Genomic DNA, 23809 nt, shown 5'->3' on the forward strand with positions numbered 1-23809 from the left:
GATTGTTACCATTAAAGGATATCTGGCGGCGCTTTCTATTTTTAAGCGCACTTCAGAAGAAGTGTCTTACTTTAAGATACTGCTTAATAATTCAATTTTGGAAGGGGCTGACAAATATTTTCCCTCCAATTCCTTTTCAAGTCCCGATTTGGGATCTCAACTTGGTGTTGAAGTTTGTGTGCTTCTTTCGAGCCCTTACACTCTTGTGCTTTTGAGGGTACTAATCCTGAAGACTATATTTTTAGTAGCTATTCCATCTGCCCAAAGGGTGGTTGAGCTTCAGGCTTTATCCTGCAAGCCGCCTTATCCTGTCATTTATAAGGATACAGTCATGCTGAAGGTAAAGCCCACCTTTGTACAAAAAATAGTCTTGAGTTTCATCTCACAAAAAAAATAACTTTGCCACCATTCTACCCTTCTCCTCACCCTGGGAAGGAAGAGGAGCGACTTCACAGGCTTGACTCTAAACATGCTCTGAGCTTTTATATATCTAGAATGGCAAAGTTAAGACAGGGAGACCAATTATTTGTGGGTTATGCGGGCCACAAATTGGGTATGGCTATCACCAAACACATTATCCAGATGGATTATATTGGCAATATCAGAATGCTACAGACTGGCGGGAAAAGATCCCCCGTAAGGCCTACAGGCTCATTCGGCCAGAGGCATGGCAACTTCTTCTGCTTTACAGAGGGGAGTGCCAATAAAGGATATTTGTGCGGCTGCCACATGGTCGTCTGTACATACCTTCACCAAGCAATATAGTTTAGATTCTTCCTCAGGTCAGGAAACTCTATTTGGCAAAGCAGTGTTTCATTCCGTGCGCACACACCCACACCCATGAAAATTATTAAATTGTCAAATACAATTCTGACTCTCTCCTCCAGTAAAACTACAAACTGCTTTGGGAGTGGATCAAAAGATGAGTAATACGTGGGAGGACACAATTAATTTGAAGAACAAGTTACTTACCCAAGGTAACGTTCTTTTGACTGGATGTTCCTACCACGTATTCCTTAAAGCCCCTCCCAACCTACCCTGCAGTAGAATTTCCCTTGCGATTACTGTTTGCGCTCTCTCAGGAGGAGTAACCGTTGGCTATAAGATAAATCCTTCACTCGTAAAAACGGAACAGAAGCCAACGGACGCTGCGCCTGCTACATATATACCTTTGGTGGAATCGGTATTGAGACGGATGCCTTCAAGGGACATCGAGTCAACGGGCATCAACGCACAGCGCCCCCTGCTGAAAATCTTTTTTCTGAAGCAGCAAATCTGGATATTGGAAATATCAAAAGATAAGAAATGCGTGGGAGGAACATCCAGTCGAAAGATGAACAAGTTACTTACCCCTGGTAATGTTCTGTGTGAACAATTTTTACTTGTCTGAGCCATCTTGAATTTAACATTGCTTTAGTTTATATAACAAATGAGCCTCTTTTTATAATACTACAGTGTGCAAGTGTTTCCTTGACTATAAGTGTGTTCAAAGGTCTTTGTACTCGACTACAGCCCTTCTCCCTCCTAGACTAAACCTGGCTGATCGACCATAGCTACCAAACCTTTCGAATAGTTTAGGCCAAACCTAAGAGTTGGAGCCTGTTATGGGAGTTTTCCTAAAGTCCATTTGAGGTAAGACTTCGTAAAACTATCCCTTGGTATACAGGTCTCCAATTCTTATTATAAGTCTGCACTGCTCAAGGGATCTTGGTATAATGGCACAGGAGTCAGCCTTGTAATGTGAGTAAGATGTGAGCTGTAGGTAAGTAGACTGAACCCAGTAAATACAATAGTCCAAAGAAAACAGTAAATGTTATATTAAAAATATACATTTATTATTATTTACCCAAGGAAGGTGGATAAATAGTTAATTCACTCACCAACACACAGGAATTCTTTATACGTTTTTAAAGGTGATTTCTTCAATAGTAGTTGCTCGCAGTTACAATTGCTATTTGACACTAAAGACAGTTCTACCGTATTATCTTTATTACTGCACACTTGCATTACTTTACAGATAAACCTTAATTGCCGTTAGTTTGCAAAACCACATCAGATAGTCTTTTGGAAGGAAAAAGGTTGGTTATACAGACAGCAGCAGAGCTTAATATTCTAGACACACTTTTCCAAGCTTCTAACGCTTTTCTAGTCCAATCCCCAACTATATGAAAAAGTCAGTGTAGGAGTGGAGCCAAAGTCTTTTGAAGTAGCTGTTCGATAAGAATTTGTGCAGCCTAACTGGTGTTGGACTACACAAGACTTATCTCTTGGTATTTTTGGTAACCACCCTTTTAAGTTGCTAAAGCACTGCCAAAGCCAATAGGTTCAGAAGGAGGCCTTTAGGGAGCCAGGACAGCCAAAGTCAGTGGACAAAGTCATAATTCTGATGCTCTTCTTAGAAATATGTTATTAGATAGTCTGTGTTCAAAATAGAAATCGCCTCAATTCAAGAGGAGCCACCTTTGGAAAGCACAAGCTGTAAGGCCAATGCAGGTAAGTTGAGGTCAACTTAGTTTAGGGTTAAATCACACTTCCACAGATAGGAAGCACCCCAAATAGCAAAAGGATAACGTACCCCAAGCCCACAGTACCTTTGAAAAGAAGAAAGTGTTCCAGCTGGTTGTCTTCACGATGCAATGCAGTAGGCCCTTGGTCCTGGTCCTGGGTCATGGTGACGAAAGGGAGGACAGGACGTCTGGCGGGCTGCTGCGACATCACTCCAGAGAGAGGGCATCAGCAGCAATGGATTTCTGTCGATTCAGCGGCTCTTTGTGGTTTTGGTGCATTTTTCACAGTGCCAACAAAGGATTTCCTTGATCTCTCCGTCCTGGACCCTAGTGAGGGGACTCTGGATGTGGATTTATTGCTTCTGTAGGGTCCTCTGGATGCCCACAAAGATCTGGCTGGATTCAGACTTCGGAAGTCAATGCACTCAAGTGCTCGAGCTACCCTTGGTATTGGGCTTCTGCAGCCTTGGAACGTCACATCAAGCAGAGGGTTGCGCCAAAATAGTTTGTCTTGAGGCTAGTTGCTCCCAGCAGCCCAAGGGAGGAAGTCTTCCTTTACGGGTCTTCCCTGTCGATTTGAAAACTGGGTCAGCACAGCTGCAGGGCTTCACCGGGCACTTTGCGGTCCAGGTGGGTGCTGCTGGCGTCTTCTCTCATCTTCTGCTTCGGATGTTGTCCTCCAGTGGTCGACTCTGCTCTTAATCCCAAAAACCTCACTTTTCTTTTTTTAATACTTTATTTATTCAGCTTGACAACACACAGAGAAACACAGGTTAGCAAGAGCACACTGTGACATCAGTTTGCGAACAAAAATACAGAGGCATCACTGTACAATGCATCATTACCAAACAGAGCGCAAGAATATACAATAAGGGAAGAGTTGCAACCAGAGTGAGGAGGGTATACACCCCATAGAGGGTCACTGAGGGGAGTGGGGCGGAGAAGAAGCTTCCGAGTCTGAGGCCAGGGCAGACATGTAATCACGAAATCTGCGCCATCTGTCCCTTGGTCTTGAATGTGGGTGTTGTGTTGCCCCCCAGGCCGCCTCAGTGTCATGTGCCTAGGTGACTGCCCGGAGCCACTGCACATATGTGGGCGCATTGGGGCGAAGCCAGCACAATACTATACAGCGGACTGCCAGCATCATACAGAGACCTGCCAATTTCCTAGAATCACGTTTCAAACCGGGAAGGTCATGAAAAAGACAGCGCATTGGAGAAGGGTCTATGGTGCAGTCTAATATGTCTGATATAGTGGAGCATATGTCCTGCCAGTATTGTTAGGTGCGGGCAGTGCCATATCATATGAATGTAATTAGCTTGGTCAGCGCCGCATCTGGGGCAGCTAGGAGAGGACTCATGAAACATACAATGCAGTCTAGTCGGTGTGTGGTGATACCTGTGCAGCATCTTAAATTGCAGTAGTTTGAACCTGGAGTTGTCCGATACTTCTTGGGTTCGCGCACACATACGGGCCCAGCGCTCGTCATTAATCTCAACTCCAAGATCTTCCTCCCATTTCAATCTAAGTTTAACAAATGAGGGGGCGGCCCTGACCTGTAGTAGATTATAGAGTCCAGATACTTTCCCTCTGAAGGAATCGGAAGTACAGAGTTCAGCTATTAAAGGGTCATCTGGTGGAACTGTAGGAAATTCGGGGAATTTAGCTTTTAGGACCTTCCGAAGTGAGGAGTACTGTAGCCATGCTGATGGTTTACGCCTGAGGACAGGGGGGAGATCTGACCACTCCAGGAAATTGCCCCGCGCAAATACATCCCGAAGAGTCCATAAACCTGCCACCGTCCAACGGGCAACAATGGATTGAGGAATGTAAGGGACATCAGGGAGGAAATTCCAAAGTGGGAGGTTGCCATGAAACGGATTAGGGGTTGCAACCACTGCCCACATTTTGGTGAGAGCAAGTGACGTACTTATCACAGGGTCTGAGGATTCGGGGTCTGGCGGGGCTGGCTTGAGAATGAGGGAGCCAATCGTACACTCTCTGACCTTCAGTTTTTCAAGACGGACATGAAGAGGGGGATTCGTTGTGCTAAACCAGTAGGAGGCAAATTGGGATTGAGCAACTACCCAGTATCTGAAAAAGTCAGGGGCACTGAACCCGCCCAGTTCCTTGGGAGCGGTGAGCGTATTCAGTTTGAGTCGGACCGCCCCTGAGTGCCAAAGAAAGGTGTTAGTGATGCTGCGCAGCGTCTTAAAGAATCCATCGCCCGGCCATAGTGGAATGTTTGTGAAGCGGTATAGGAGTTGGGGCAGCACAACTATTTTTAGTATTCCTATTCTACCAGCTAGGGAAATGGGGAGTCGGGCCCAACTTGCGGTTTTGGTGGTCAAAACAGCTAGGTAATTCTGATAGTTATCGACACGCAGTTTCTCAGCATGACGGGAGACCGATACTCCCAGGTAGGTGAAGGTGGATTGGGACCAAGTAAGACCCAACAGGTCAGAGGGTGGTTGTGTGTTGTCTGTGAGTGGGAATATGGACGATTTAGAGCAGTTAACTTTAAGACCAGATATATGCCCAAAACGGGTAACGTCACTGAGAATTGGAGCGAGGTTTGTTTCTGGAGAGCGGATGTAGAGCAAAGCATTGTCCGCATACAGGTAGACAATATCTGCCTGTCCCGCTGAACGTAGGCCTCTGTGAGAGTGTAATTGGCGCATTATATCTGCGAAGGGTTCAATTGCTATTGCGAAGATCAACGGGGAGAAGGGACACCCCTGTCGCGTCCCTCTGGCTATCTGGAAGAGGGTGGAGCACCCATCTTCAGTACGGACTCTTGCCACTGGGTTTGTGTAGAGTAGTCTGACCCAGGACCGAAAATTGGGGCCAAACTTACATTTTTCCATGACTCGCCACAGATACTCCCAAGATACTGAGTCAAATGCCTTCTGCATGTCCAGCGTGACTGCTACCGCCTGTGTTTTGGGGTTAATTCTACTGATCACGTTGAAAAGTCGTCTAAGGTTTAGGGATGTGGACCTACCCGGCACAAATCCTGCCTGATCAGGGTGTATATCAGGCATGAATGCCGCCAGGCGGTTAGCCAATAGTTTAGCAAATATTTTTACATCACAATTTATTAACGAGAGGGGACGGTATGAACCACACTGGGTAGGAGGTTTACCAGTTTTAAGAAGGACTGTTATCATGGCCTCGCAGAGTGAAGGGGGAAGTGTGCCTTTTTCGCATGCCTCCTCCCATAGAGCTAGCAGCGACGGGACCAGGGCAGATTTATAACGCTTATAGAAGTCCATAGGAAGACCATCCGGTCCGGGGGCCTTCCCTGCAGCGAGTGATTCAATGGCCTCAGTCAGTTCCTCTGCAGTGAAGGGTCTGTCTAGGGAAGCAGTGGCGTCAAAGGACAGGGCCGTGAGAGGGAGTCCCTCCAGGTAGCAGTCAATTTCTGAAACATGGGGCCCATCAACCTTCGCATAAAGAGAAGTATAGAATGTGAGGAACTCTGTATTGATGTCTTGGGGCGAAGTGGCTAGTGTACCGTCAGATCTCTCTATCGCCGGGATGTTGGGCGCTCCAAGCTCGTGGCGAATTAACCTGGCTAGCACACGGCCTGGCCGCTCTCCCTCCCCGTAGCGCCTAACTGCCTGAGGGTTATCAAGGAATTTAACTTCGCGCTCAGCAAGATTACAGAATCTATCCAGTTCACGACCCAATGATGCCAGTGCGTCGGGGGAGTGATCGTGCACGTATTGGGACTCCAAGCTAGCAAGGGTCGACTCGCTGTCAGCGATATCCTCCCGGATGCTTTTTAGGATTCCACTCCCTTTGGATAAGGCGATACCCCTGATATAGGCCTTGAATAATTCCCAGAGGGTGGCTCGAAGGGGGACCGAATCTGTGTTGACTTCGAAAAACTCCTCGATGGATGACTCAAGCTCGGAGGCAAAGGTATGATCTAGGAGGGCATGGGGTCTCATTCTCCATTGCCTTGATCTTTCAAGGTCATGTCCCCAGTTCAGGGAGATGATCACCGGGGGGTGATCAGACAAAGTTCTGGGAAGGATTGCCAGGTGGGTCAGGCACCTAATTAGAATATCAGACAACAGCCATCTATCTATCCTAGAATGAGAGTCATGGACCGAGGAATAGTAGGTATACGTGCGGGAGTCAGGGTACATTAATCGCCAGGCGTCCACCACTGCCAGCCGGGGGAGGGTTGTGAGGATTGTGTAGGCTGCCCTTGAAAGCTGGCGAGGTCTGGAGCCCGATCTATCTAAGGTGACATCCAGAATTGTGTTGAAGTCACCGCCCCATATAATCGGGATCGGAGGGTAACTCTCAAGGATCGAGGCTAGGTGAAGGTAGAATTCAGGGTCGTCAATATTAGGGCCGTATATATTAAGGATGGCTACATCCTGATTCTGCAATGTATCAACAATGAGTATATATCTTCCTAGGGGGTCAACATGTGATTGGGAGCAGCTGAACTTCAGGTTTCTGTGAATTAAAATGAGGGTACCTCTGCTTTGGGTAGAATAAGTTGTGTAATACCTCTGGGATCCCCACTGCTTGGCAAACCTCTCGCCCTGTTTAGCACAGGCGTGCGTTTCTTGTAGACAAAGGATTTGAGTACCGTGGCGCTCAGCGTAAAGTTGTATTTGCTGCATCTTTTTGTAGTTGCCTAGACCCCTAATATTCCAGCTCATAAAGGTTACACTACCATCCGCCATTAATATGGAAGGGATGCTCGGGTTTTGTTCTACATATTAGGGTTGGTCCAGTCCGATGCGGCCTAGACCAACGTTCTACTCCATCTATACCTCTGTGTTGTGGTAGTGTGCCATGTGTGACTTTTTTAACATAACTTCCCCTCCGCCCGGTTCCCACCCACATCCCTCCCCAAACTTGAGGAATGAATCCCAAACCCCCCCCACAACAATAACAAACTTCTCGGCATCAGCGCCTGGGGGGCTGTTAGCTGACCGAGCAGTGGCGCAACGGACTGAAGAGGGTAAGGAGAGTGTACATACAGCTGGAGTCTCTAGTGCATACAGTTTAGAGTCCATATGTGAAGCGTTCATGGTATTACCAGGAAAAAAAAAAGGGGGGGGGCTACCATAGCATGTTAATGCATTACCATAAGTGCTAGACATGACAGTTTATAATCATGAGCCTTCCCGGCCTTGGTATACCGGCAGGAAGCCTGCGTGCATATAGAGTCTAAAGCACCGATAGGGCGTCAATAACTGATAAACATAGTGAGATGAAACCGCCGGGGCCATAGTTGAGAGGATCAATACAACAATAACAACAGATAAACATTCAATGCCTTTATGCATAGCATCGAGCCATCATGAATAAGACTAAATACGGTCTATTGCCGACCCAGCCCGACTTAACAGGCAACATTCTAGACTGGACTGGTGGTGACAAGGGGTTAGCCAGGGATGTGCTCATCCAGGAATTTAGAGGCTTCCTCCGGGATCGTGAAAGAAGGTTTTGTTGGAGTGTTCGATACGCAGTTTTGCAGGGAACAGCATGGAGTACTTGACTCCTAGATCTCGGAGTCTTCTCTACACAGCTCCAAATGTTTGACGTTCCCGTTGCACCGCCACCGAGTAATTTGGGTAGAGGTGGATTTTGGCCGCTCCAAGTGTAAGTTCACCTTTGATCCTGGCTGCCCGTAGGAGGGCATCACGGTCCCGGAAGTTTAAGATCCTGGCTATAATGGGCCGAGGGGGGGCGCCTGGTCTAGGTTTCGCGGTTAAGGCTCGGTGTGCTCTCTCAATAGCGAACTGTGGGGAAAGTTTAGGGGAATCCAGGAGTGTCATGAGAATCCGTTCCACGTAATCCTCCATCGGTTCTGTAATATTGTCCTCCGGTATTCCAACAATACGCAGATTATTACGTCTCGAACGGGATTCGAGGTCATCATTCTTCTTCTCATCTGCCGACACACGGTCGGTGAGCGTGGAGACCTCAGCCCGTAGAGAGCCAAGTACATCTTCGGCAACCCCTAGTCGAGTTTCGACTTCTGTCACACGCCCATCTGTCTTTTCGATATGGGCTTTTATGGAGGAGATGGACCCATTCATATTGTCTAGTTTAGTGTGCAGTGTAGTGAAGCCATCACGGATGTACTCCAGCATCTTCTGTGAGTCGTCTGAGGTCGATGGGGCCGAGATGGACAGGGGGTCCTCAGTATCATCGGGGGGGGGCGGCTTGGACGGCGTTTTAGCAAACATGTTCAACGAACTTTGCTTTTTCCCTCTACCGGCTCCCTTAGTCATGATGTAAGCCGGGACAGGGGCCCGGGGCCCCGGAGGAAAGCGGATGAACAAAGTGGCGTAGTACCCGGTAGCAGCCGTAGATCAGGAGTGTTCGGGACGGTAGGTATGTGGCTAGTGGGTCAGTGTCCCGTTTGCGATAAGAATTACTCTCCAAAGTATATTTTAGCTCAGTATGCATATGCTGCAGTGGGTTGAGTTCACAGCCGTGGAGCGCACATGGGAGTTCGGCCACCGGTGTCTCCGCACCTCGGGACCGCCACTGCACAAAGGCAGGCCTTAAAATTCAGGGCCGGGTTCTTCTCAACCCCGGAGCTCGCACGGTAAATATGGAGTGCGGTGCTGACCCAGGCCCACAGGGCGGACCTGCCGGTGAGGCACCAGAGTCAATGTGGGCTGAGGCTGGTGGCTAGTTGGTAGGGGGGGGGAGAACTCTCAGCTCGGTGGAGGTAGTCTCTAGTAGGGGTGCCCCCAAGGTGGCGCCACCATCAGGGCCCGAGCGATCTGAAACAGGGCGGCGCCACAGAGTCCGGGACCCGCGGGACGCCCGGGACACAGGCCCTCCCGGGCACCACAAGTGATGGGCCCAGCTATCCCCCGCAGTTTTCCTCAGCGGTGTCCAGAGCAAGGCAGCGGCCGCGGGAGCCCAGCAGACCAAAGGGGGGGGGGTCCGCCCACCGTCAGTCACCCGGTCTCCTTACCTTGCCAAGAGAGTGTGCAGGAACGCTCCGGGAGGGGAACGCGGGCAGACGAGCGGGTCAGCAGCGCGGCGTTGTGCAGTTCAGAGCGAAGGGAGCCAAGAGTCCCGGGCATCAGCCACCAGCATGTAGCGGCGCAGGGCTATCCCAGTCCGCCCGCTGGACTGGCAGATTGGTAGCAAGGTCGCTCCGCGGGCCTCCAGGGCCCCGGCGCCCCTCCCCCACAGAGGCCGCACACGCGGGGACGCAGAGTAGCAGCACGAATCAGCAGACCTCGGAGCTCCGTCACGGGAAGAGCCGGGCATCCACGGCGCCGCGCCTCCCACAGCAATAGCAGGGCTCTCAGAGGGTCTCCGGGTCCCAGAGTTAGGATGTCAGTGGACTGCAGGCTTATACCGCGGCCCTAGCAGTGATAGTTGGCACCGCTGTATTTTAGCGGTTAAATCTGCAAAAATGTGCCCTCGTCGTCCGGAGCTTCACACTCAGGCGGCCATCTTGTTTCGGCGCAACAGCGCCCCCTCTCCAAAAACCTCACTTTTTATGAAAGTTTATGAAAGTTCCCATTCAGTCACACAGCAGGGGTGGCTGTCCTACAGAACAGACAGCTGGACAATTGGAACTGGTTTCACCCAGGCACACCTAGAGACAAAGGATAGGGAAGTTTCAGGACCCTCCCTCACCTCCTGCCTTTCCAGACACACTGGAGAATGCGCGGGCTTCAAGGCTGAAGACTGACCAAAGGCAAAATACACAAAGGTCACAAACCTGATGCAGAGTAAAAACCCAGAAGAAACAAACTAACAAGAAATGGCGAAAAAAGCGACGGGCCATTTTGAGAAAAGGGTCATCCTTGGGTGCAGCACTGCAGCTGAGGTATCAGCCTGAAGATACATGTCCCTAGGTAGTAAAAAAGAAACCACTGCCACCAGCCATTCAAGTGAGTTAGTGTAACAAAATGTTACATAAGGAATGGGTTAAAGGAATTACTATGTAACCCCCCAGCACTCCACATGGGATGGTGTGTGCTCGACCCATAAAGTAAAGGTAAGACGGGTCATCTTACTCTTCTTGGGAACAGTAGTTCACCCAAGAAAATGTAGTTGAACATTAAGTGGCAGTACACAAGGTGCTGTGTCACAATGCAAAAGCAGATGCCTACGGAGTATACCAGACTCCATAAAACAACAAGGAACATAAAAAATCATTGTCAGGAAAACACACGAGTGAGTGAGAAAAAGGTCCCACTCACTCAGGGGGAAACATATTAAAAGGCCCTGAGTCCAGCAAAAGAGCGGAGGGTCTCAAAGGTTAAAGGGAATTGGCACAGAAATGAAAATTCTCCCTAACAGTAGCAGGATAATCAAAGTTCCTCAGGATACTTTCAGTCTCTTGGATAAGATCCTTGGCAATGGAACACAAGTCGGGCGGACCCTGCAAAAGGACTCCCTAAAGGGACACAAGCTGGCAAGCTTGGGGTCAGAGGTAGCGTGGCTACCCTGGACACCTCTTCACAAATTCGTCACACTGGAGCGACTCTTCAGTTCAAGGATCCGCTATAGTTTTCACCCCACAGTAACTTGGGTTAGTAGAAGTAAACTTAGCTGGATTCTCCTCTGTTTAGCAGCAACAGACTTGGTCTCCTGGTTCCTCGGTCTGGTGACAAAAGGAAGGACACTTAATGGGATGTCTCAACAGCAGTCTCGAGAGAGGACCCTTGGCATGGATTTCTTCAGTCTACTTGGTCGGTCAGCCATTTTGGCGCCTTTTTTATCAGCTCCAACAAAGGAGGGTATTTGCCCGGTTGATATTCTTTCAATTCTGAAGTCCTGCACACTGGTGAGGGGACTTCGATGAGTGGGATCGTGCCTCTAGAGGTCCAACTGGAGCTCACCAAAGTTCTGGACGGACTTGTCCTCGCAAAGACATTGCACTGCAAATGGGTTGGAGGTCTCCTGGTATTCACGGTCTACAGCTCTGGAAAGACACAGCACCTTGGGAGATGGCTCAATTTGTAGTTTGTCTCAGGCTGGTTGGTACCACCAGCCAAAGGGAAGGAGTCCCCTTAGCTACTCCTTTTTAGATAAGAAAACTGGGTCAGGACACCAGTGGTCGCTTCACTGATTGGAAGGGTCTGCAGACATCTCTGTTAGTCTTCAGCTTTGGATCTTCTGTTCCAGTGGTCGACTTGCTTTTCAACTGTTAGGGAGAATTCTCAGAAATGTGTGAATTCCCTCCACCTTAGAGACCCCCAGCAACTTTGCTGGATTTTGAGACCCCCAGCAACTTTGCTGGTTTTTGAGGACTTGATTTGTTTAACCTGGAGAGAGTGTGACCCTTTTTCCCACTCTGTCATGTATTTTAATGCAATTTTCGAACTGTTTCTTTTGGTTGTGGAGTCTGACAAACTCCATAGGTATTACTTTTTACATTGGGTCACACAGCACCTTCAGTGCAGTGGCCCAGGGAAGTATTTCCGATTTCCCAAAGGTTTAAATACCTTCTCTTGGGTAAATTACTGTTTCCAAGAGCAGTAAAGTGAAATTGACTTTACTTACATTTGTAACTTTCTAGACCCAGGACACTATCTTACAATAGGGTGCTGGAGGGGTTACCTAGTATCCCCTTTGTCTAGCTTCTCATGTAACATTTTTTATGTTACCCTTTTCTCACTGAATGGCTGGTGGCAGTGGTTTTGTTTTAACTACCATGGTGTGCATTTTGTCAAAATGGCCCATTCTTCTTTTTTCGCCATTTCTTTGTGGAAAGGTCCTTCTTGAGATTTACTCTGCGCGCCAAACCAGGTTTGGTCCCATTGTTCGCTTTGCCTTTGGCGGGATTCACAAGTGAAGCCCGCCTCTGGCTCCAGGGTGTCTGGGGTAGGTAGGTAGGAAGTGAGGGAGGTGGCCGAAACTCCCTGTGCTTAGTCTTGTAAGAGACCCAAATGCACTCAATAGTGATTGGCCAGCTGACTATCCGGCAAGAACAGCCACCCTGCTGGGTTATTGACAGCTTTGCTGGAATGAATGGGAGAGAATTGAATAAAAGGCAATGCTTTTGGCCTGGAAGGCAGAGTCGACCACTGGACGAAGGAACCGAAGAAGAACTTGAAGAGGACGCCGGCTGCAACTCCTGGACCGTTGGTTTGCCCGGTGAAGCCCTGCTGCAGTGCCGAAACGATAGGTTTGCATAGACAGAGAAGCCCCTGCAAGGACTTCTCCCCTTGAGTTAGTGGGACCAATCAACTCCAAAGTAAGCCACCTCGACATCCATCTTGGAGCTGGTTAAATTTCCACAGAGTTGCTGCTGGAAACTGTATAGCCAGGGAGAGGAACACCAGATTGTGTGCGTTGCTTTTAAGCTGTCCAAGAGCTCCAGGAAGATCCTTCGGACAACCAGGAAGCAGGACTGGCCGATCCTGAGCCCCCTCAACAGAGTGTGGGACCCCAGAAGCAAGGACAGTCCATCTCGACAGCCAGGAACCACAGTGTTGCTATTTGCTGTAGACGTGAGGAGCTGAAACACTGAACAGCCACCAAAAGCCTAATCGGCATGTGATCCTACATTTGATTCTTCTTTTCTCCAAAGACTTCTGAAACATTGTGCAAAGACTTTTCCATCACCAGAGGTGCTCCAACCTACATAAGACTTTTGCCCATTGATTTTGGCTTAGCCTTTTGTACTGAATGCCCCTTTCTGGAGGGATCCAGAAGTATTTGCCTGCTTAAGAATATTTGTGATCTCTTGTATGTTCTTTTGCATTTATATAGCGCTTTATGTACCATTGGTATGATCTCGAGGCGCTGGTAGGTTGAACGCCCTCAGGAACGAAGTTCAAGGAGAGAGATTGAGAGAGAGAGAGACTGAGAGAGAGACTGAGAGAGAGATACTGAGTGAGAGACTGAGAGGTGTCATAGTATCGCTGTGTTCTAGTTGAGTGGTGGTGTAAAGGAGAGAGTAAGCGTGGAGTTGTGTTATGGTGGTTTATATCAGGAGGTCGAGCATACTCCAGTAGTTCCATGCACTCCAAGCCATTCTATGTACTTTGGTTGTTTTATGCAATATAGATCGTTCCAAGCTTGTTTTTTTTTTTATCACTTGCCCACTCTGTGCTCTGTTTGTTCCGTGCATGCCATCCGTTGTATGTACTCGCTCAGTCCTAAGCAGACAATTGGTTCGATCAGTTCTATGTATTCCTTCTAGTCGATGCACTTGGTTCAATCTATACATGTTATCGCTTCATCAGCCAGTCTGCTCATTTCCACGTTGTCTCTTCTCTATGCATCCTCCATCCACCTCCCTGACCCGTTTCATATACCTAGTTTTCATTCGTCATCCATTCATCCACCCACTTCATCCATTCCACTCTTTTTACCCGTTTCGTCTACACACTTCTTCCGTTCCACCCATTTCCCCCTTTCCATCTACATACTTCATCCGTTCATCCACCTACTTCATCCATTCGACTCACTTCACCACAATTCTTTCATTTCATCCACTCCACACGCTCCACCATACTTCATCCGTCCCTTCCACAATACTTCACCGGTCCCTTCCACAATACTTTACCCGTCCCTTCCACAATACTTCACCCGTCCCTTCCACAATACTTCACCCGTCCCTTCCACAATACTTCACCCGTTCCTTCCACAATGCTGCACCTGCTCCATCCACATGCTGCACCCGCTCCATCCACATGCTGCACCCGCTTCATCCGTTCCACCCAGTTCGTCCGTTCCACCCACATGCTTCATTAGTTTAATCCTAAACTTCATTTCTCCCCGATACTTCACTTGCTCCATCCACTTCGCCCGTTTCATCCGCATACGTGACCCGTTCCTTCCACATACATTACCCGATCGCTCCATACTCAACACATGCTCCACACTCTACATCCGTTCCATTCAACATACTTGACCCGTTCCTTCTACCTACATCATCCGTTCTGTCCCATACATCACCCGTTCCGACACGTACATCATCTGCCCGCTCCACACTCTGCGTCCGCTCCACACTCTGCGTCCGCTCCACACTCTGCGTCCGCTCCACACTCTGCGTCCGCTCCACACTCTGCGTCTGCTCCACACTCTAGACCCATTACACACTTTACACTTGCTCCACCCTCTACAGCTGCTCCAGACACTACATTTGCTCCACACCTTACTTCCGCTCCACACCTTACTTCCACTCCACACCCTACATCCACTCAACACCCTACATTTGCCCCACGCCCTCCATATCCTACATCCGCTCAACACCCTACATCTGTACAACACCCTACGTCCGCTCCATGCTATCATCTACTCCATAGCATACCCCTGCTCCAGGCTCTCATCGGCTCCACGCTCTCATGCATTCTGTGCTCTCATCCGATATACGCTCTGATCCGCTATACGCTCTTATCTGCTATACGCACTTCTTCGCTATACGCACTTCTTACTCTCCATCGACTTTCATCTGCTCTACCGACCTCTGCTCAACTCACTTCATCTATTCATCATGCATTATCGGTTCAACTCATGACACTTGTCGTACGCACTCGATCCGTCCCATGTTCTCCGTCTGTCCCATGCACTACACTTGTTACATGCACTTGCATCACCTAGTCTATTTGTTCCATTTGTACCATGCACTATTGCCTTCCATGTCATATATCTGTTTCATGCAGTCTACCAGTTCAGTGCACTCTGTGCACTCATCCGAATCATGTATTCATCTTTCCATCCTCTCCACTTTATTCTTCTTGTCCATTTTGTTCCTCTCGTCCATTAAATTCATTTCATCCATTTTACTGTTTTCATACGACTTATGCTTTTGTCCTCTTCACTGATTTGTTCCACTTTAATCATTCTATTTTGTTTGTCATTTTTAGTTTACATTCGAGGTTATTAGTTTTCGATTTCTCGCTTGGAATCTTGATGTTGGAATGTTATTTATGTTATTGTTAATTATGATCTAGAAGTTTGGGGTAGTTTAATTGCTGTTATCCACTTTATTCCTCTCATCCACTTTGATCTTCTTGTCCTTTACATATATTTCATTAATTTCAACGACTTTACTGCTCTCGTACAACTAATTCTTTCGATCAACTTCAGTGCTACGATCCTTTTTACTCCTTCTAATTTTGTTTGTCCTTTTTAGTTTACCTTAGTGGTTATCTTTCGATTTCTTGCTTGGGCCATGATGCTGGATTGTAATTTAAGATCTAGCATTTTGGACTAATGTAGTTGAGTTGCTGTTATCCAGTTTGAGTCACGGGTCGGTTTTAGGGGAAGAGCCATGTTTTCAGTAGTTTGCGGAAAGACATGAGGTCCTCGGTGAGTCGGATGTGTGGTGGGAGTGCGTTCCATAGAGTGGGGGCCAAGGCTGAGAATGATGATCCACCTTACCTGACTGAGTTTGTTTTTGGTATGACTAGGAGGCCGGCTGAGCTTGATCTTAGGGTATGAGCCGGGTGATAGGGTTTTAGTTTGTCTTGAAGATATTGAGGTCCGGTGTTATGCAGTGCTCGGTGAGAGATGCATAAGGTTTTGAAGGTCACCCTTCGGGCAACCGGAAGCCAGTGCAGAGTTTTGAGGGCTGGGGAGATGTGGTCTCTTGGGCCAAGTGCTACTAGCAGTTTGGCTGCAGCGTTTTGAGCTCTTTGTAGTTTATTCAGTTGGTAGGCATGCACTCCGAGATAAACGGGGTTAGCATAGTCCAATCTTTATATAACAATTGATTGGACAGTGGAGAGTCTGTTGGGAAAGGAGAGGTATGGGAAAATGCGCCTTAGAGTGTTGAGGTGGTAGTGGCACGTCAAAATGTCACTTTGAGACGTTGACTTGGTGCGAGAGGGTTAGGTCAGAGTCTAGGGTGCATCCAAGGTTTTTCACTGACTTAACGGGTGTCGGTGAGTTGCCCATGGTAGATGGCCAGGGTAGTGGGTGTGGAAGAAGTTCGGTGTTGCCACATACCATGATTTCGGTTTTGGAGGGATTTAGCAAGATGTGGTTTGTGGTCAGCCAGAGATCTATGTTGAGGAGGCAGGAAGCGAGGTCTGGTTGGCAGTTGGGTTTTGAGTTTAGGAGTTTTAGAATTAGTTGTGTCGTCGGCGTAGTTGTAGCACAGGATGTTGTGTAAGAAAATTATTCTTGGGAGGGTGGCCATGTAGAGGTTAAACAGGAGGGCTGATAGGCATGCTCCTTGTGGAACTTCGGTGTCGACTGGTCGGGCTTGGGAGCAGTAGGTGGAGAGTAGGGTTATTTGGTTCCTATTGTTGAGGAAGGATGCAATCCATTTCAGGGCAGTTCCACAAATTCCTAGGGAGTGGAGGCGGTCTAGCAAGATTGCTTGGTTGATTGTGTCGAAAGCGGCAGATAGGTGAAGAAGGATTAATGCGGCGCATCCCGCTGAATCTGCTGTGTTTTTAAGGTCATCCCAGATTGAGGTTAGGGTGGTTTCGGTGGGCTTTTGTGTGTTTGAGATGGGGCGGTAGTTTTTGGGTTCGAGAGGGTCGAGGGAAGCTTTTCTTTTATAAGAGGTTTGACATGAACCGTTTTGAATGCGTCGGGAAAAATTCCTGAGGAAATGGAGTCGTTTATGATGGTTCTTGCATGCTCTTCTGCGCAGGTAGATGCGAACATTTCTTTGAGGGTTGCGGCTGGGCAAGAGTCCAGCGAAGAGCCGGATGGTTTGCGGGCAGAGAGAAATTTGAGGGATTGGTCGGTTGCTATTGGACTGAAGGATATGTTCTAGATAATCTTTTCCTTTGACTTATTACTATATGATCCTAAATGCAACAGTTGTATATTAATGTCCCCAGCACCCTAGCAATTGAAGTCACCTGAGTGTGTAGGTAGTGTTTGTGGGCCATCCCAAAAGGGTATCTACTGATTTAGAGCTATTACGAGTGTGTATTTCATTAAGTGTATTTGAGTGTTACTATTACATTGCTCCCTTCTGAAGAAGGCTTAATCTAACTGACTGATAAATTAATAATTGTTTATTCAAGAAACCCTGAGTGTAAGAGTTTATTTGAATACTTGTAACTGTAAATCTCTGTGTAACTCAACTACGGCTCACATTGACCCCTCTTGAGATGAGTCTGGCTGCTCAGCACGCTACCAAAACTGTGTAGTACAACCTTATACCAAAGGTTGGCTTCCCTATAGCTGTAGTCAGAGTTGTTTGTAGTGTTCCCAGAGGGTACTGCATACAAACTTTGCCTAACATCAACTCGGGAACATCACCTGTTTGGTTTTCCCCACCAAATTCGAATTCAATGGCAAAACGTTGTTACAGGGACGTTATGGTTACAGGTAAAACTGAATAAACCTCAGAAATTCGCCATTTATGGTAAGCTAAGCGACCATAACTCGCACCACCACCGTTCACTGCTATGACTAACACCCAGGACATCAAAGATGACATCACAAATGTCATTGATGACATCACATATCTGGCTCACTTATTTTTGTTCACTGTAATATCTAGGCCAGGTGGTTTTGTTCACTGACATTTTGAATATTAAAATTCAAAAGGTGCTGTATATCTAGACGTTTCACCTTGTCATATGTTCTTAAAGTACTTTCCTTAGGGTTTGGTCTCAGCTCATGGTGCACATACATGGGGCAATAGCAGGCCTCAAACATACAATTCGTTTGTATTCATGAAGATAAACTTTAATGCTAATAACATTTTCTGATACTGTTTCTTTCTTCCTTACTTTAGTTTCCTTGTATGTGCCTCTTATTTGTATGCATTGTGGGTCTTCATATGTATTGTTTGTACTAGCACAAGTGTGTACTAAGGCTTGAATTGTTAGCTAGTTATTACCTGTTTAACATTGCACAATCACTCGTGACTTCTTGTGACCAACATTATAAACACAACCCCTTGTTGGGACTTTACATCAAAATTAATTTCACATGTTATGTCATCAATGACAATTGTAATGTCATCTTTGTCCTGGGATGGGTGTTCGTCTTAGCAGTGCACGGAGGTGGCACGAGTTATGGTTGCTTAGCTTACCATAACTGGCGAATTTGTGAGGTTTTTCGGTTTTACCTGTAACCATAACGTCCCTGTAACACAGTTTTTCCATTGAATTTCATAGGTTTTTATTAGTGCAACTTAACCATCATGTCCCTTTTTAACAAAGATTTTTTCAGAGAATTCCCTGGGTTTTTACCAGTGCATGCTATTTTCCTAGAACTTACTAATATCATACTTACCCCAATATAGCAACGCTTGTGTCCAATTTACAACATTTCACCTTAAAACTCTGCCATTTCCCACCTTCCAGCATAATTTTTTAACACTTCTATACCTTTTCCACTGTTTTTGCTTCCGTCGATATCTGTGAACGTCTGACGTCACTGTGGACCTTCGGACAGTGCCACGTGACCATACATAGTCTCAATACGGTTTTCCAACTTTTCCATTAGCATTTTGTGGTATGCTAATGGGAATAATGTGGCGTTCATCCCCCGTTCCAGACACTGGAACGGGGTATAACGGCCCAGCAGCCCAAGTTATCAGCCCAAGAGAAGTGTCTGTGTGCGCCCTGATGCCCGCGGGCTTCGGCGCATTATAAATAATGAGGGCTCCGGAACCATTATCCTCCATTGCAGCCCCAGCCATGGGGGATAAAGGCCATTAGTACTCCTGGTTCCCAAAGTGAGAATCCGTGGTGCTAAAACATAGGTTTATCTTCCTACAGCGGGACGCCTGCAGCGTCCAGTTGTAGGAAGCAAAATCCTTTTCCAAGATGGCCACCATGGAAAAAGAAGGCGCGGCTCAGTACAGAGCACCTCTTCCCTTTCCATGGCAGCCTGCAGAAGGCGAAGTGAGAACCCTATGACCATACTACCACGAGCACATTTTTTTCTCTTTCAAACCTATCCTACTTTCGAATAACTTTATCACATAGCCGGTCCAAGGTGGACATGGCCACTTTAACACCATTTTTTCATCCCTCTCGGTCAAGGTCAGTAGCCAGATTGTCCGGGTCATGACCTTATACCGTGACCTGGACAATCTGGTCACTGCCCATGGCCACAGGCTATACCTCAGTCACCAAAGGTATATCACTATTTTTTGTACCTACATTACGACACATGTCAAAAAAATAAAACGGGCACGTTTGCAAAACCATGCTTTCAGGTCCTTGCCAATGTGCTCCTTTTGCTTGAAATCCACCCATTTTTTTTTTCTTTTCAAAAGTGTGAAAATGTATCTACATACAATAGTCATATAACCTAGTCCCCAACTTGACAAAATCCATTCAGACTTTACACAAACATTCAAGGTTGGGTCTATAATCTTTTTTATTTTTTATTTTATGAACTTTATTCATCTTGCATAGACAGATATAATACAGCCCTTACGAATACATTAAGCAATAAACATACATATAAACCGGTATATCAACATAGTATTACTCGGGTGTGCTTCTCGTTTCATACTGTTCCTCTTCCCGCAGCCTCTTATCTGCTAGGTATTGCCTGAACCTGCCCCTAATGTCTTTCGGGCGACTAGTCGCTGCCAAAAGAGCGATGTATGTTTCTTCTTTATCATTTGCCCAGGTCATGTCTCTCAGCCAGTCTCCCAGATATGGCGGCTTTCTGTTCTTCCATCGCATTAGTATAGCGCGTTTGGTGAGTAATAAACTTAGGTTGAGGAATTTGCATTGGGTAGGATTCATTTTGGATAACAATGCCCAATATACAAGACCCCGGGTCCCACTCTATCGGGTGGTCGGACATAGTATTCAGCTCATTACAGACATCGGCCCAGTATCCTGCAACCTTTACACAGGACCATAACATATGAAAAACACCAGCTTCCTCCCTCCCGCACCTGGAACATTTCCCGGTTGTCGTATCATATATACTTTTCAGACGTGCTGGAGTGTAGTGGACCCTGTTGATTATTTTGTAATGTATTCATCGATATCTGGAGTTACAGGATATATTCCTTATCAAAACGCAGAGTCGCGACCAGTGTAAACCCGTCAGTGGGATCCCCAAGTCCTGGTCCCACTCACTTTTTACACTTGGGGTTTGAGACATTCTATGCAACAATGAAAGCTTATATAGTGTTGAGGCGGACTACTTTATGGAGCTTGAAGTAAGCACAAAGCCCAGAATTTAAGTGTATTGAGGGCTCATCAGGAAAATTCTCCCAAGTTTTGGCCATTGCCGAGCACAGTCTAAGGTATTGCAGCCGTTGGAGTGGCCTATCCCCTCACAGTTAATGAAGTGTCTGTCTGCTTTGTTTGTTTTGTTTGTTTTTATCATTTATATTGCGCACCAGACCCAAGTGTCCGCCTGCAAATACATCCCTCATCAGTTGAACTCTGCTCTCTCTCCACAGCGTGGACATTGCAGTGTCTTGTGTCGGGGGGAGGTATGCTGCATCCCGGAGTGGGATACAGGGGTGGTAGCGTACTGTGCGCTGAGGGTCCCCTGCTAGTCTATTCCATGCTCTACATGTCACTAGTGTTGGATTTATAGTGTTGTCATGTATTCGCTTCCTCTCCGCTAGTTTATGTAACAATATTGCAGGGCGCTCCACCTGTGAAGTCTCGCCCCCGGGGGCCCCCTCTGCCCAAAACACTGCATCATATGCTTGTGCCGCAAGGAAGTAGCGCTCGAAATCTGGGGCTCCCAGTCCCCCTTCTCATATGGTTCTGTGAGGGTCTTCCAGCTTAGCCTTGGCTGCCCAAAATGAAGGTTGAACACGCTCCCTGCATTTTGGTAAGGAAAGATCTTACCGGCCATACAGGTATGGTGCTAAATAAATATAACAGCTTTGGAAGTATGGCCATTTTAACTAATGCTAGACGCCCCACCACTGAGATTGGAAGGTGCTTCCAACGGGTGAGTTTGGTGCAGAGAGCGTCCCCAAGCCTACCATAATTAAGTGTTTGTGTCAATTAGGTGGTCCATGCTATGGCAACTCCCAAATATTTCACTGCGTGGGGTGCCCATGTAAGGCAGAGTAAGTCCGTTGGGCATGTGGTCGTGTCTGTCAACAGGAATACCACTGATTTTGCTGCGTTGAGCTTCAAGCTAGAATACTCCCCGAATTCTCTCACCGCCTGTAGCACTTTTGCCATGTATTTCTCTGGGTTTCCGATATATAACATGATCTCATCGGCATAGAGAGTAACTCATTCTATATTGCCTGCCGGTGGTATCCCGGCTCTGCCATACCGTGCTCTGAGCAAGTCCACAAGCGGTTCAATCACCAAAGCGAATAGTAGCGGAGATAACGAGTAAGGGTCTATAATCTTTCTGAAAACCTTTGTCCACATTCGTCAAACGGCAACTAAGTTATAAGCCATCTAAAAATGTTGAGACCCCCTCTAATTTAGCCGCCTCTTGAGAGAATCCCACCATATTTAACAAAAACATTTATATCTAGATTTAAAATCTTTTTGCAAACTTTTGTGCAGATTCGTCAAATGGCACCACATCTATAAGCCTTTACATTATTTTGGGGCCCCCACTTTACAGAATCCCACCAAACTTTGCAAAGCCTTTCAGCACCAGGTCCGAAGTAGAATTCCAAAATTTCATGCAGTTGCATGAGTGGTGCCAAATTTATAAGCCATCCAAGAACTGCTCCCGAACATCTGAAGTGTCCCGGAACTACACAGGACAGTTTGCAGACTTTTATGGCGAAAAACACAAGTTTTTTTTTTTTGGCTTCTTATGGCCCTATCCTATCCCAGCCCATCCACATCACACCTCCCCGCCCCAGAGATTGTTTGATAAGTTTGACAAATGTAATGTGTTTTTTTAATATGTTTTTACCGTGATGTCCGCGGACAACGGCGAATGTCCTTGAATCCAACATGGCGGGCGTTTCCAAAAATCTGACACACTGCACGCTTTTCACCATCCAATCAGGGGGTGCGTCCGATGTCCGCGGACATCATGTAGCCCTCTGGGCCAATCTGCGTCCTGTCCGTACCGAACAGGGCAATGGGTCAGCGGAGCCAGATATCGCTAGTTATTTTGGATTTACGTTTTGCCCGTTTTTAAAAGAAACTACTGGAGGATTTCCACCAAATTTTACAAAAGCTCGCCTTCGGGACTATACCGCTGCTCCTGCTGCACATTTGGTGAAAATCCATCCAGCGGTTTGGGCTGTAGGCTTGACCTACAGTTTTTCTTCATTTAGTCTATGGAAAAAAAAATGTGGGACCCCTCTATAAGCCCCCCCTCCCCTTGATGAAACCTCACCAAACTTGGCAATAAAATTCAGAGCGGCCAATCATATACTTTTTTTACAAAGTTTGGTAAGGAGTCGTCCAGGGGGAGCCAAGTTATAAGCCGCCCAAAAAGTGCTCTTCCTATGAGATGAGCAACTTAACCATAACTACACGGCCGCTACTGCAGGCCATGTAATGCTGTGTATATATATGTGTGTGTATTATAGATTATGTTGTGATATTAGCACCTAGTAGTTTCATTTTCAATTGTACGTAAAGGCCTAAATAACTATTTTTATAACTGACTGTTTAAACTGAATTATTGTGTGGACTCCTTGAGGGACACCTAACCCCACACACCCTCCTGAGACTAATCCTTCAGTGCTCATCCACGTACCTTGATTGGGTGTTGGCTAACCTCTCAGAATGCCCTGTTCATAACTATGGCGACCTACTAAAATCTGTCAGGCCAGATTCTATAAATCCATCTTAACAGGATGACTTAGTGCTACAGCTGGCTAAAATGGGGAACAGGGCCCCCTCTGCAATGGTAGCCTTAAGGACTGAACAGCATTAAAAAACAAAGTAAGACAAGGAGTGATGTTTAAACAGACCTCCTTCACAAAAATCAGGGCATGGTCTCAAAGCAGTTAGCAGATATGGTGGGAGTCCCATTTAGGCATGTGTGAAAACTGCACAAAAAGTGTTGCTAACAGTGGGTGACCTCATGACTTCCTAAAGAATACATATTGAAGCAAATGAGTAACTGCTTTTTCTTCCTCTCCCAACAGTGTATGATGTTGTAAGGAATTACACGGCTGACTACGATAAAACACTAATCTTCAACAAGATCCACCATGAGCTGAACCAGTTTTGCAGTGCTCACACACTTCAGGAGGTGTACATCGAGCTCTTTGGTGAGGGCAGGGAGGCGAATGGGGATCCAAGGCGGTCTTCTATTGTGCAAACTCTGCATTGGCCTGCTATTCCTTTCCCCCCAACCTCTGAGATACGTGGCTTTACCCCTGGCCCCTCCCTCTCTGTGCTGTCCGGTTTATCCCTGGCTTCCCCATTCTGCTTGATATATCCCTGTTCAGTCTGATATCCCCTAACACTATGTCCTGTTGTGCTATCTGG

The 23809-nt window shown here is 47.0% G+C and overlaps 1 protein-coding gene across 2 annotated transcripts in view; it reads left to right on the forward strand.

The window, feature by feature from the left end:
• Positions 1–23809, forward strand: part of LOC138472732 (erlin-1-like) — a 519316-nt gene that overhangs the window by 151500 nt on the left and 344007 nt on the right. For both annotated transcript variants that reach the window (XM_069611050.1, XM_069611051.1), the window contains exon 6: positions 23464–23589. In XM_069611050.1, coding sequence (XP_069467151.1) covers positions 23464–23589 — 126 coding nt within the window. The remainder of the gene's footprint in view (positions 1–23463; positions 23590–23809) is intronic.

The sequence above is a fragment of the Ambystoma mexicanum genome, chromosome 8 (assembly GCF_040938575.1).
Source record: "Ambystoma mexicanum isolate Mex_15411 chromosome 8, UKY_AmexF1_1, whole genome shotgun sequence".
In the NCBI taxonomy this organism is placed as follows: domain Eukaryota; kingdom Metazoa; phylum Chordata; class Amphibia; order Caudata; family Ambystomatidae; genus Ambystoma; species Ambystoma mexicanum.